Raw genomic sequence first — 13620 nt, 5'->3', positions numbered from 1 at the left:
TGCAGACTCACTATATAAGGGCTGAATGTTCCACTGGCCCTGGGGTTGAGCCCCCATTAACATTTCACCAATGGCAGAAATGTTCCAATTATTACCAGCTCTGATATCTATCCTGGGATAAATAACCAGCCAGGAATGCTTAAAAAAAAAAAAAAAAAAGTTCACAAAACAAACCTGGAAAACAAATTACCCATTAATAACCAGTTGTAATATTCCCCATAAAAATTAAATCTATGGAACAAAAGTATGAATCAAATACATTTAAATACTAAAACACTTCTGAGTTTGCCTTTTTATTTAATGAGATTTATTTACAGTAACAAAAATATAGGATATCACCACTTTTATCCTTTAAATGAGATGATGGGATTTGCACATGGACAGTTAACAGCAGAGACCAGATTAAATTTATTTGTTTATTTGGAACCCATCTCCAAATCATGTCAGCAACTTCTATTTTTTTTTTTTTCCATTTCCCATTTCACAAAATATTTACAAAAAAAGAGAACGATTTTTTCTCCTCCTTATGTTAGGTGTTGTAACAGCTCCTTTGTATGATGATGAATCGTTTCTTACATCTTTCAGCTTTGTTGTTCTAGAAAAAGACCATGAAAAAAAAACTTCCTCCCACCATTCTTTTATACACTCATTTTAAAACTGCCCCCTCCACATTGTTTTCTGTTTCTGAGTGCTTTAAAAAAGAAAAAAAAAAAAACATTCTTCCTTACATGCTTTCAGCTGCAAACAGGAAGTCAATAGCTCATGTGCTTTTTTTTTTTTTTTTCAGAGGAAGTGACATCTTTGCCCTGCAGGAAGTACAATTACAGCATCCTTAGATCGTCCAGATGCATGATTGGTTTTGTGAAGTCATTGTCTCTACATGATTCCTACAGATGTACCAAATAACACAAAGTCATATTAATCACAAAGAAACCAGGGAAAACAGTCTTTGAAGTCTTTAGTCTGTCCTTCTGTGGCAGCAGGAAGTAAGGGGGGGGGGCCCGTCCTTAGGAAGGCGTCCACAAGTGCATTGTGGGTGTTCCATGGAAGAGCGTTTTGCGTTCAAGCTGTGCGATGCATCCCTGAACTCAGCAAATGAAAGGAAGAAGTGCCGAGATGATCAAAATAAAAAATAAACAAAATGCGAGGATGATCTTCCCCATTAAAAAAAAAGGATCAAACAAAGTCAGCTCGTGGAAAAATATCATAAGGCAGCTGGGCCTCAGCGTAACTTCAGGGGTGATTATATCGAGAGGAACATGAGCTGAAGCCAGAAGCCTGTTCTCTTCTATTTTTTCCTTGGTGAGAAATTGTGACAAAGCATTAAAAGCATTTTTTTCCCTAATAAGAGTTTATTTTCTATCAATTTGCATCCTACTCTATAAATAAAAAGATAAACGTTGCCGTTGCCTTCTGAACCCTTGTTTTTTTTAATAACATTTTTTATTCCTCTGTAACACAGAGCCGAGTTGTGCCAAAGTGGGCAGAGTTTGTGTTTTATCTACATGAAAACACTGGATGAATGAAAGTAATATTAAAAACGGATCAACCCTGCCCCCCGAATCTACATCTGTGCGCAGATGCAAACACAGTTTCAGTGTTTTTGTTTTTTCAGATTTATAAATCTGTGAGGGTGTGCTATATTGGTGCCTGTCTCTTTAATTTAGGAGACCATCTGCTGTGTTAACTGGTGACATAGTGCTTGGTGGAAGGTTGGCCATACAGCCCGTAGAAATCTGCGTGTCTGTGTGTTTGGGAGGCGTCTATCCAGTCCCTCACCGCCAGCCCCTGCATGGACGGACCTCCAGAAGCCAGGCTCGGAGGAGGAGGGTAGTCCTGGGGGCTCACCCAGGGGAATGAGCCCGACCGCGGGTACGGAGGGTGGCTGCGGTGGCCCGACACAGACGGCACTCCAGAGCAGTAGCAGTTATCCATGGTGCAGACCAGGATCTTGCGGCCGCCGTACTGCGGGAGCACGGCCTGCTGGGAGGAGTGGGAGGAGCTGCTTCCTCCCGGTGGGAAATGCGAGGAGCTGAACACGGAACCAGAGTGGTGGTTGGTCAGTGAGCCGGTTCCAGCACCGCCGCCTTCGCTGATGTGAGGCGGGGCACAGGGGCCCAGAGTCTGCTGATTGGTGGACTGGCCCTCTCCGGAGGCGGAGCCAGATCCTAGATAGGGCTGCTTAGCTAGTGACGAAGAGGAAGATGAGGAGGAGTCTTTAAAACCCGGAGCGCTGCTTTTGCCCGTGTTTCCGTTTCCCTCTGGGAAGGCGTTGGAATGTTTCCTTTTCTCCGCTCCGGAGCCAGAGCTCTGACCGCTGGGGAAAGCAGCGACGGTCTGCAGGAATGCTGATGGAGGGGTGAGGGGAACTGGGAGAAGATGACATTTGTAAGGTTAGCATAAGAGAAACAAGCCGGGCTCAGATTAAAGCTTCACACACTCATGTCAGGATGCTCACCTTCAAGAGTTCGCTTCAAGCTCTTCTCTCTTTTTGAGATCTCGGAAAGAAACAGCTTGGAGTTTAGATTCCCAACTTTGTAAGGAGGGAGGCTGCTTCCCACACATGCCTGAGATCTGCAACAATGTGACCACAGGGATGCAAAAGACTTATAAAGCATTTCCAGAAGCAGCAACATCAAAGTTATCATTTATTCCTGCAATTCAGCTCAAATGTTTTACTTTTAAACTTTTGTCTGTTCATATTGATGGTTCTGATTTTCAGCCAGTAAAGAGCAAGAATTCAATTGAAAAGATAAAAACTGCATAAGATCAACAGAAATAATTTCTAAAAGGAAAAAAAATAGTTTTTGTCATTCATGGTATAAATAATTAAGCTCTGTATCCAAACATATCAATGAAAAGTTTGTTGAAAGAAAAAAAACTCTGGTTAAAAAGAACGTTGGAGAACAAACAGAGTTTTAGTCAGAACTAAAGATCCAAGATTTTAAAGAAGCCTTCAAGAGACACAGAATCAGGGCTGCTTGAAGCTTAGCGTTAAATTCTCACAGTCAGTGATGATTTATGGAAGCCAGGCTGCTCCAAAGACAGCGCAGACATCTACCAGGAGACTTGAAAGCTCTTCATGTTTGCATTTGCAGAAAGATATTTTAAAGATCCTGGTGTTATTTTTAAACAGGTCTACCTGCCCAGACTGTGGCTTGTTGGCCATGCTTACTAAAGGTTTACATTAAAGGTTTAAATTACATAGTCAAGATGATAAAAAAAAAAGTAAAATCATCCTATATGTCAGCACAGAAGTGAAAGCGTCAAAATTATATTAGTCAAACATTGATACTTTGATAGGAGGCAAAGTCACTATGTGACATTTTCTCAATTTTTTTTTACCCTTTTTATTAATTTCTAAACATTAAGGGAGAAAAAAAGTGGAATCACCACTGCTGATCACCACAGCTGCATAGAAGCTTTTATTTTTCACGTCACTGTATAAAATCAACACTACAGAGATCAACAATAGATATTTAGATATAAGCGTTGGTGTTCTGTCAGAACAGCATACGCTGTCAAATCGGCATACATTGTTCTAATGCACATTAATTATTCCCACATAGAATTTTAGCAGCAGTGTACTGACTGGCAAAAAAAAAAAAATTATTTTAACTTTTAAAAAACGAAATCAGCTTTGATTATACTGTTATTTTTTTTAGATACAAAAAGGGCCAGACATGATTGAAGTTTCCTGGATGTTGAGAGAAGAAGTGTCTATATCTAGAATCATCATTAGTCAATGTTAATGTAAAATAAGTTACTTTAGTAGAAAAAAAATCTGTGTACGGGAATTTAAATTTGGATAGATTTTGTTTTTATGTTTAAAATCATAGAAAACATTGGCTATGGTTTATATTGTGACTCAGAATTAATTTCGTTTAGATAAAAACCTAAGCGTATGCTGATCTGACAGCGTATAAACCAAACTTGAAACGGTAAATTATCTTTTATGCAATATCCAGACTCAGATGTCGTCTCACCTGTCTGTGAGGATTTTAACAGGCTTTGTGTTCTTCATGAAGCTCAGCTCCTCTGCCTTGCTGAAGGCCGTGTTGATGGAGCTCAGTAGCTTTTGGGCCTCATGGCGCTGCTCCCCTAGGGCCAAAACCTGGGCTGCATTCTCCTGGAAGAAGCGAGCCTGAGCCCGATCCAGAGCCTCCAGCGTACGACCGAGATCCTCCTCCAGGAGCTGATGCATGCGCTGGTACTGCAGGCGCACCTCCTCCTTCAGCTCGCACACTCTGTCCTGTAGAGAAAACAGCTTAAGGTGGATAAAGCTTCTCCATATTTCTGTAAAAAAAAAAGTGCTTTAAACGTACCTCCACTGTGCACTTGTCAGAGTCAAGTTTGCAAAGCTGCTCCTCGATCTCCTGCACTCTCTCCTCTACTCGCTCCTGCTGTCTCAGCAGGTTTTGCTAAAAGAGAGGAAAAGGCTTTTGTTTAATTTGTTACCTCCAGTCAGCCACTCACCATACCAGAGATATTAGAATTCCTGGTGTTGGCTAATTTAGTCTCCATCTAACATGCAACCCCTGCAAGGGAGGAAAGGAGGGGGACGCTGTCATAGCAACCAGCAGCTATTTAGTGTTTGCATTAGAGAGTGAGGACCAAAGTTGGGGGGAGCTGGAGGCATTGAGCAGAGATAGATAAATGGTCAGTTAAAAGCTCCAGCAGCTCTGCTCTCCCCTTGCTGAACCTCCTCCTCCTCCATTCAGTACTTTCTTCCTAAGAGACATTAGATCACCCACTGGAGGCTGCTCTGAGCTGTGGCCATGTTTTAGCAAAAGCACCTATTATTTCCAGAGGAGGATGGCATGTGAACAACAGAAGACGGCTGCCCGGCCAAACCCTTCAAACTGTGTTTAATTTGTGCAGAAAATAAACAAATGAACGCTGGCTGTATAGATTTCCAATTACCAAATATTATCCAGTTAACAAGCCAGGTTTTTATTTCCTTTTCCCCATGTTTTTATATTTAAAAGTATTCGTTTTCCAACCGAGCACCTGGTCAATATTTAAATGTCAATCTGTAAATAAAGAACAAAGTATGTGGTTAATTGTTAAGCTGTGCAATACCTTTATATTAAGTGGAGCCAATAGACATTTTCTTATTTATCACATTAGAAAACTGGTGTAAAAAACTTGCTATATTTGGTATTTAAAATGCCTCTTTTTTCCCACCCAGCTAAAAAAAAAAGAATAAAAAAAAAAAAAAAACCTATTTGAAATTGCAGACCTAAATAATGGACCAAAAAGGACTAGTGCAGATTAAAACTAGAATCATGAGCACAGCAGACTTCTCATACTGATAGCTTAGTCCTTTTAAGTTTATAAGTGTTTACATATAGGGCTAATATATTTTGAAAAGAAGGAAAATTTCGATTATTTTAAACCGATAATGCAATTTTGTTTTTATTCCTTTGCTCTGACCACAACCATGTAGTTTGGCAGGAGGCTGCGGTCTATATATATATATATATATGTGTGTGTGTGTATGTATGTATATATTAGGGATGGAACTGTTTATGAAAACCGTCCAAACCGTTCGGTTCGATTCGCGTGTGTTTCGTTCGGTTCATGCGCTGCTCCTTTTTCTCATAGGGGAAGCGATTACACTCCAGAGCAGAAGGTGGCGGTACTGCGACCAAAGCCAACCACCAGTAGTAAACAAGAAGAAGAAGCGAAGCAGCGTAGCCGGGTGTAGCAGGGAAAAAAATCTGTTGTTGTAAAGTTTTGTGTGGGTGTGGCGAGTGGGAAAGAACACGAGTTGGAAGACGCGCCAGCAGCACTTTATAGGTCTGCTATATGGGACCACTTTGCATTTAGAGTGACCTACGATGACGGCGGAAAGAAAGTTGTGGATAAATGTGCAACAGTGTGCAAGCATTGTGGAACACGTTTTGTTTATGCTAACAGCAACATGAATCCCACATACTCCATCAGCACTGCGCTCCAGACCGCCTGCACAACGCAAAGCCTACAGCCTCCGCTGTGGCTCCCGTCCGCTCCGCTCTGAGTTCCTTGGAGATCGTAGAGGGCATGCGCCAGATGATTAAATTCAAAGCAGCAAAACATGTGGAAATGATCAATGGTTTCCGCGGATCATTAAAAATAATTACAATTCATTAATTTTTTTTAGATTTTTCCATTAATTTCATTAATTTTTATGGGATTTCGGTGTAACAATCAACATATACCAAACTGAACCGAAAACCGTGACCACGAAACCGTGAACCGAACCCAAGATTTTGTGAACCGTTCCACCCCTAGTAAATATGCTCTCTCCATCTGCGTGGTTGCAAACAGACTATGCGTATTGCCGCCACCTAAAGGGCGGGAGGACATTCTACTTACTCCTCACAAATGTAAATGCAGCGTAAATTGAATGCCTCTGCAATTTAAAAATATCCATTTTGCAGTTTGTCAAATTGCAAATGCAATTAAATGCCCAGCTTTAGATACATACATAACACAAAACATTTTACAGAGAGACCGAATGCTGATCAGTCGAATAAATAAGTCATCATGTTTCTTCACATGCCATCGTCCTCCTCCTCACTATAGTCGCATTCCAACACGGTGCAGCTGATTATATCATTAGCGATCAGCTGCTTTAGAGGCTGATGGAAAGGAAAAGCCGCAGTGTCGGGTCTTGGCGGCACATGGTCGGGAATGGCTGCCCTACATATCTCTGTTACATGCACAGTTGGTTGGATCCAGGACGCTGACCTGGTTGTGCTGACTGATTGAGTTAGGCTCTGAGCAGAAGCCAGCGGAGGACCAGGAGGAAGTGGATGGGGGTGGTGGTGGTGGAGGGGGCGTGTCTAACAATGTGTATGGGATACCTTAGGGGGAGGGAAGCAGAGGTTAAAAAACAGAGGAAAGGGTGCACTTCAGCTGTCATTTCACCAGAGAGTCCTTTCCATCAGTGCAGGAGAGGATGGCTAGGGGGGAGGTTGGACGTAGCTTTGGGGTGGCTGGTGTGAGGGAGGTGAATTAGGATTGGGGGGGCTCGTGTTGGTGAGCAGGGTGAGAGAGAGGCTGCAGAGCGGTGTGTGCAGTTTAATAGCAATCATCATGAGGCTGTGTGGGCTGAGACCACCATGATGGTAAAAATCTAAACAGACAAGGATGGATTAGAGCCTGCGGATATGACAGCCGACTCAAAATACTGTCACATTTATTTTATATATAACAAAATGCATTAAGTTGATTTTATTCCACCTACTTTATCTATATTATATACTGCAGCATATTGAATAATACAATCCAAATGTCAGCTTTGTTATTTATGCATTGGAATCATGAAATACAACCAAAATATAGAATGAAAACTAAATTCTTATTGCATAGAATAGTTTTTCCTGCTCTTTATAAAGCAATAGGTTTAACAAAGTGACAAGTTTTTAATTACTCAGACAACCCGCTCCGATAACTAGCCTGCAGTGCCCTGATACAAGTCATTTTAACTGCCTGGATAGTTACCATTAAAAAAGGCCCCAAAATAATTTTAAACCGTGAGGAGGGATCAGGAGCCCCGGGAAGGGGTAACCTATGCAAAAATACCGTGTGGAAAAAGAAAAAAAAAGCACTCTAGGTAGTTTCTTTTGATCTTAAGCCACTAGTTTTAAACAAACAAAATAAAAACTTTGAAAACCGCTTTATATCTTAATATGGATGCATGCAACGGTAAACTGCATATAAATTATTACAAAATCAATGGAATAGTTTGGAGACCAATAAATGTGGGATATTATATTTTTTTGGCTTCGATCTTGAATTTTACAAAGGAATTATATAATAATTTCATATTTAGTCACTTGAACCGAGTCTCAGCCGATGTGACACTAATGACAACCCAAAATCCAAAAGGTCACACATTGAAGGAAGCACTGATTAAAATAGAGAACAGAAGAACAAAATCAATGTTTATTAAAGCTAGACAGCCAATATAGATTAATCTGTATATGTAAAATGATTGTATATTGGTGAAAAGCTGATATCTTTAGCCGCTTTATCAATTACCTTTTACAACAGCTAACATTGTTTTATCTCTGAATGACGGTTCAACGATTAAGGACAGGCAAAGATGGGTTTTAAAGGTTTCTTCTAAAAGAAGAGTTTATAGGATTCGCTTAAACGAGTAAATCAGAAATGTCGGATGTTTTAGAAATAACCAATTGAGTCTCAAAACTCAACACAACCTTATAAATTGTTCAATAAACCTGCTTCATTGGATGTTTTTTTTTTTAAGCCAATACCATGCTGCACACACTAAGAGATAAGTGATGAATAGAAATGTGTTGATCAGAAGTTGGCTGAATTCATTGAGCTTTGACCTACAGATATGCCTTCTAATTAGGAACTAGCAAGAAAAGTCTCTCTACTGTGAGCATTCAGTATTTATACTGTGAATATGGATAAAATGTTAAATTATTAGTGTTTACATCTTAAGCTGGTTTTGATGGTAAAAATGTAAATAATGTTAGCAGTGTTAGCTTTAATAAAGCAGCCTTAGGCAAATTCTTAGCTCAACTTCCAGATTTCCAATAGACATTTCTGAATTAAGCATAATAAACTGAATTAAGCATGATAAACTAAATTAAGCATAATAAACAAAATTAAGCATAATAAACAACAAACCAGTCCAGATTGCTCAGAAAGATCTAATGGAACGCCTTCTCTGCTCTTTATTCAGCCTTTCTGCTATCTACTGAAATATTGGCTCTCACTTGCAAATGCAAAAATCATTGAATAAAATTAACTTTTTTTTTTTTTTAAACACGATCTTTTGCTTCCTCCAAGTTTTAAAAATCCTTAATGATACTGGTTAGATCTAACACAGTCATCTTCCCACAGGAACCTCTTTCACTCTGAAGTGTTTTAAGGCTTAATGGGGTTTATTGACAAAAGGATGACATTGGGCTGATTCTTATATCTATTTAACATAAAAGCAATGTGGTTGTTGGGGCTTATCTTCTTAAAGAAACGTATTTGATATTTTAGAAAAATAAATACAATTTAAACTGTTTTCTGGAGTTAGATATTAACCCTCTGTTTTAATTTTTTCAAAATGTATCCAGACCTGAAAAACATTAGAAGCAGTTTAAGTTTTGTTTTCCTTCCTGGGGTAAAACATAAAAATAAAAAAATGCAAATTTCCTTTCAATACACCTACGGCCATGCCATGTGTCCCCTTGAGACTATTTAACTATACATAAAGCTTAGTCATAGCATTACCAACAGGAACTGCAGCCTACTATGTCATGGTTGACACCTAAACAGAGTTGGGTGAACTGAATGAGTCAGTGAGCAGTAACGCCTTGGTGCGTCTCTCCTTGGCTTAACTGCTTTGTCACACCCCATTAAAACATTTTTAAAAAGGCAAAAAGCAACCAGTGTGACCCCCGCTCGAACCATAGGCGGTGAGCACCCAATCCCCCTGAGGAGGCTAATAAAAAAATAAAAAGCAACAAGACTGCAGAGGCAAGTGATGAATCACTTTAATCTCTCTTTCCTTCAACTTTTCTCCAACCCAGCCCCCTCCCCCCTGACAACTGGTGATCCCTGTGCTCGGATGCACCTGTGCTGGGAAGATAAGGCCCTCTGAGGGGCCCTCATTGTTCCAACCCTTAACCACATTGTTTGCCGTTCCAACAGATGAGAATGGAGGTTTGGAAGGGGCTGCCAATGGGAAAGAAAAAATGTCGGATAACAGTGGAAAGCATCAAAATGAACATATTTTCACAAAAGAGGAATATCTGATTTTGCCCCCTTTTTTTTGAAAGCATCCACATATAGCATCACATTTCCATCCCATATTTCAGTACTGAAATAATTTTTAATGTCAAGGACAAATATGATACTAATTTAAAAACACAGCTTGCTGCCTTGTACTGGGCAGTATAGATAGACAAGCACTTTACTTTCTGAGAACTGATGAGCTGACAGTTTCTGACCAGTCAGCTTGGAAAAAGGTTTACTTCCTAATTGGATGTTTATGGTTTTTCCTTTTGGTTGTTTCTGGATGAGACGTTTCGGAAATAAAAAGGAGCCAACCGCCAAAAAATGTTGTATAAAAGTCTGCTTTCAGTTCCATAGCTACTGTGAGAAGCCAGTATTTAAAGTATTTCTTTTTAATAATCTACTCCAATAGCCGTAAGGAAATTAGGTCATTTGCCTTTAATACATAAAACTGACTCTTAGAAGGTCGCCTTCTTTATTTTGGTATGATTAGAGGTCTATCTGTTATATCCTGCAAGAGTGAACTAGCTTAAATAAGATTTAAAGTTAGAAATGAAAGATATTGACAGTAAAATAAAGCCTTAGACAAATTAATATTATATTTGTCCAGAATTCATAATAATATTTTTAAAAGGACAAAAAAGATAAATGAAACAAGGATTTAGTGAATGGAAGGTTTTCTGTAAGTTCCCACTTTTCTTAATGTTTATCTCACATAGATTGTCTTATAGTTTCAAATGTGCTGCAGGTTATTTGATATGTGCAATGGTAAAGACTAAATAAATACCGAATGATCCTGTTTTCACATATATGCACTAAAGTGCAATGCAGATCCTCTTGAATTTTACTCTTTTAGACACAAAATAGCAGCATGTCTCAGTTTGTTTGTGTTATAAATGTGCACTGCCGCTCGCAGGTCACCTACATGAAATCTGTTCACATCCTGTTGGAGAATGTTGGATAGTTTACTCTTTCGAGGCAAGACAGATTTCAGAGCACTTATTAGAGCATTTATTTGAGTCAAAAAACAAAAATACATTTCCTTAATCTGGTGGTTAAATCTATATATTTATTTGATCAATTACACGTGTTTAGCTATAGTGTACATCTGGAACAAGGTTTGGTGTTGTTATTTAGGTTCTCTTTCTTATTTAACCATACATAACATTGTTCTTTACTCCTTTCTTCTGTTGCCACAAGCTCACTGAGAAGAATAAGTTGCTGCTATGTCCTGCAATTGATCCAACTTCTTTAGAAGGCACATTTTTAACTGCTTGGCTCTAGTTTTCCTTGTAAAACACCTGGAGTTGTATTTAGCTGTAAAATCTGTAAAGATAATTATGGTTTCTCTTAATAGATCAAACTCATTTAACAGTAAACTGCATAAAAACCATAGGCTGTTTGAGTTAAGGACACAGCATTAAGTATTTCTTACTCTGATGTCGTTGCGCCGCAGCTCCACGTCACTGACGGCGTGGCCTTGGCTGGGGTGGCACCGGGCGAAACAGCAGTACTGGCACACAGCCGTCTGCTCGGCCTCGCAGTGGTACAGCCTGTATTCGTCATGCTGTGGGCACGTCCAGGCCTTCACCGCCTCTGCCTCCACCAGCAGGTGCCCCAGGGCCGAGCACGGCTGCTGAAGGTGAGTCTGGATGTGGGACTGGCAGCAAGGGGCGTTGCAGCGCAGGCACACCTTGACAGCGGGCAGCGGCGGGCCTCGGCGGCACAGGATGCACTGCAGCGTCGGGGTTCCAGCCTTCTCCACACTCAGGGCGTTGTACTTCTCCACTATGTTGGACAGTTTGTGGTTCTTCTCTAGGCTGGGCTTTTGCGTATAGGCATGATTGCATTCGGGGCAGCGAGCCAGAGAGGAGTCTTTGGCCCAGGCCTCGCTGATGCAGCCCCGACAGAAGTTGTGCTTACAGGGCAGCTGGATGGGATCAGAGAACACGTGCAGGCAGATGGGGCAGATGAGCTCCTCCTCAAAACAGTTCCTCCATGTCTCAGCCATGTCAGAGGCCATTGTGGTGCAGGCAGGCATACAAATCAGAACTCTCTCAAGAGAAAAACCTTATACTCTCGACAAAACAAAAAAAAGTCCCGAAAGATCTATATTTTCAGCACACCCTTTCAGAAAAATGACAAGTATTGCTTATTAATGCAGCTTGAAGGCAAAATTATGAAACCTGGACTGAAGTTGAAAGGAGAAATCCAAGCTGGATTTGAGATCACAGGAAGCAGAGCTTTTCTTTCCTCCAACTCACCCCAAGAACCACCAGACCTGCCTGTAGTGATTCAGAGCCTGGTCATAGAGCCAAAACCATCTGCTACAGGTAAACCAAGGCACACAGAACCATGAACCATCACCCAGACGGATGCAAATCTATGTGACACATGACCAGGATCTTGATATTTTCTGCTTGCACTCCTGGCCTTCCCCCTAACAACGGATTACGGTAGACTATAAACCAATTCAGCCTGAAAAAATAGGCTGCTTCAGGTCCACACCCTGGTTGCTATTCACACACACAGAGAAACGCCTTTGAAAATGTGAATGTTTTCCATAGGAGCCTCAAGGACGCCTGATTCCCTCAATAATCAGCACGCAGCGCAATGCTTTTGTCCGCTGAATTATAAATAAGCATCTAGCAGCAGTCTAACCAGACACACAACCTGCGGTGGTTGGAGAAAAACCGTCGTTCTGCTCAGATAAATAAAAAAACAAACAAAAGATACAACCTCCTGCCTTTTAATCTCAAATAAAATGATGAATGTGGCTTTAATGAGCACAAGGCCTGTTTTTTTCTTATTTTAACTGATCTAAGCAGGTTTCTCTCTCACAACAAAAGGCCTTATAATCCAACTCCAGTGGAAATTACACCCAGGCCATCGCGTCGAGGCTGTTTACTGCATAGTTAATCGTTTTAATGGTCCAGTCCAGCTCCTGCGCACAAAACAAAGGCTTTTAGGATCCGCAGGAATGTTGGCTGCCGTTGCAGAGCTGTTCGCTTCCCCCCCCCTACTCCTTTCCTCTCTCTCGCTTTGACACATCTATCAAATATCTGCTCGAACAATGATTATTACCACCATTATCACCTCAGACGTTACATTTGTTTAGCACTTTGGTCTCAAACCTTATTAGCCGTTAGCTAGCATATTCTGTCCACTTCCTTATCTCGGTTAAATCGCCTAAATTACCTCAGACGTCACCTCATCATTTTTTTTAACCATAGCTCAGGTACACACAAGCACAGGATTGACTCCTTTGATCCTAGCTACACTCATAACTTATAACAGACAAACATTTTATATATATATATATATATATATATTAAGCTAATAAAAAATACAAAAATATACCCTCCTGTTCTTAAAGGGGACGTCGCGGATTTCTGCCCTTGTTGGGGTTAGCTGTCATCAGCCATCTTGCAAATCTCCATTTAAAAAAGAAGGAAAGAAAAAAAAGCAGATATCCGCTGTGAAAATGTCCGAAGCTGCTTTTGGATACGCTGACCTACGCACAAACACACGGAGGAAAAGTCCCGTCATTAAAAAATAGAAATATATATATATATATATATATATCTTTCGGTTTTGTAGTCCTGGAGAAGTCGTCTGAACCGGAGGGGGGGTTCTGGTTGTTTCGTGGCGTAATGTATCCGGTATAGGTCGATTCCGTGCTTTATAAAAACCTATAGGTTTGTGAATAATAATGTGTTTTCTTCCCCCCCTCCTCCTCTGTCTCTCTCTTTTCTTTCTGTCTCTGTCGGCTAGGCTGCTGGGAGAGAAGAGGAATGCAGACAAGCTGACTTAATGTGTGTCAATGGCGATATCACCACACCACTTCCGGATAGACTTTTCAAAATAAAG

The 13620-nt window shown here is 40.5% G+C and overlaps 1 protein-coding gene across 1 annotated transcript; it reads right to left on the bottom strand.

Moving 5' to 3' along the window:
* Positions 1–472: 472 nt before the first annotated feature.
* trim8 (tripartite motif containing 8) lies at positions 473–13573 on the bottom strand. The gene is made up of 5 exons (XM_015381775.1): positions 11186–13573; positions 4326–4421; positions 3987–4252; positions 2459–2574; positions 473–2369 (listed from the first exon to the last, which is right to left on the bottom strand). Exons 1-5 carry the CDS (start codon positions 11789–11791, stop codon positions 1684–1686), a joined length of 1770 nt encoding a protein of 589 aa, XP_015237261.1. The 5' UTR covers positions 11792–13573; the 3' UTR covers positions 473–1683.
* Positions 13574–13620: the final 47 nt, after the last annotated feature.

Source organism: Cyprinodon variegatus, unplaced genomic scaffold, assembly GCF_000732505.1.
Source record: "Cyprinodon variegatus isolate N-32 unplaced genomic scaffold, C_variegatus-1.0 Scaffold12, whole genome shotgun sequence".
NCBI classification, from domain to species: Eukaryota; Metazoa; Chordata; class Actinopteri; order Cyprinodontiformes; family Cyprinodontidae; genus Cyprinodon; species Cyprinodon variegatus.
This window is presented reverse-complemented; position numbering and strand designations above follow the sequence as displayed.

What these genes read in the sequence shown, in the direction of transcription:
- trim8 (XM_015381775.1), bottom strand. Translation starts at nt 11,791, where the DNA reads ATGCCTGCCTGCACCACAATGGCCTCTGACATGGCTGAGACATGGAGG. An exon ending in CTGACAAGTGCACAGTGGAG is followed by an intron (nt 4,253 to 4,325) that starts GTACGTTTAAAG and finishes TTTTCTCTACAG; the next exon opens with GACAGAGTGTGCGAGCTGAA. An exon ending in CTTGAAGCGAACTCTTGAAG is followed by an intron (nt 2,370 to 2,458) that starts GTGAGCATCCTG and finishes ATCTTCTCCCAG; the next exon opens with TTCCCCTCACCCCTCCATCA.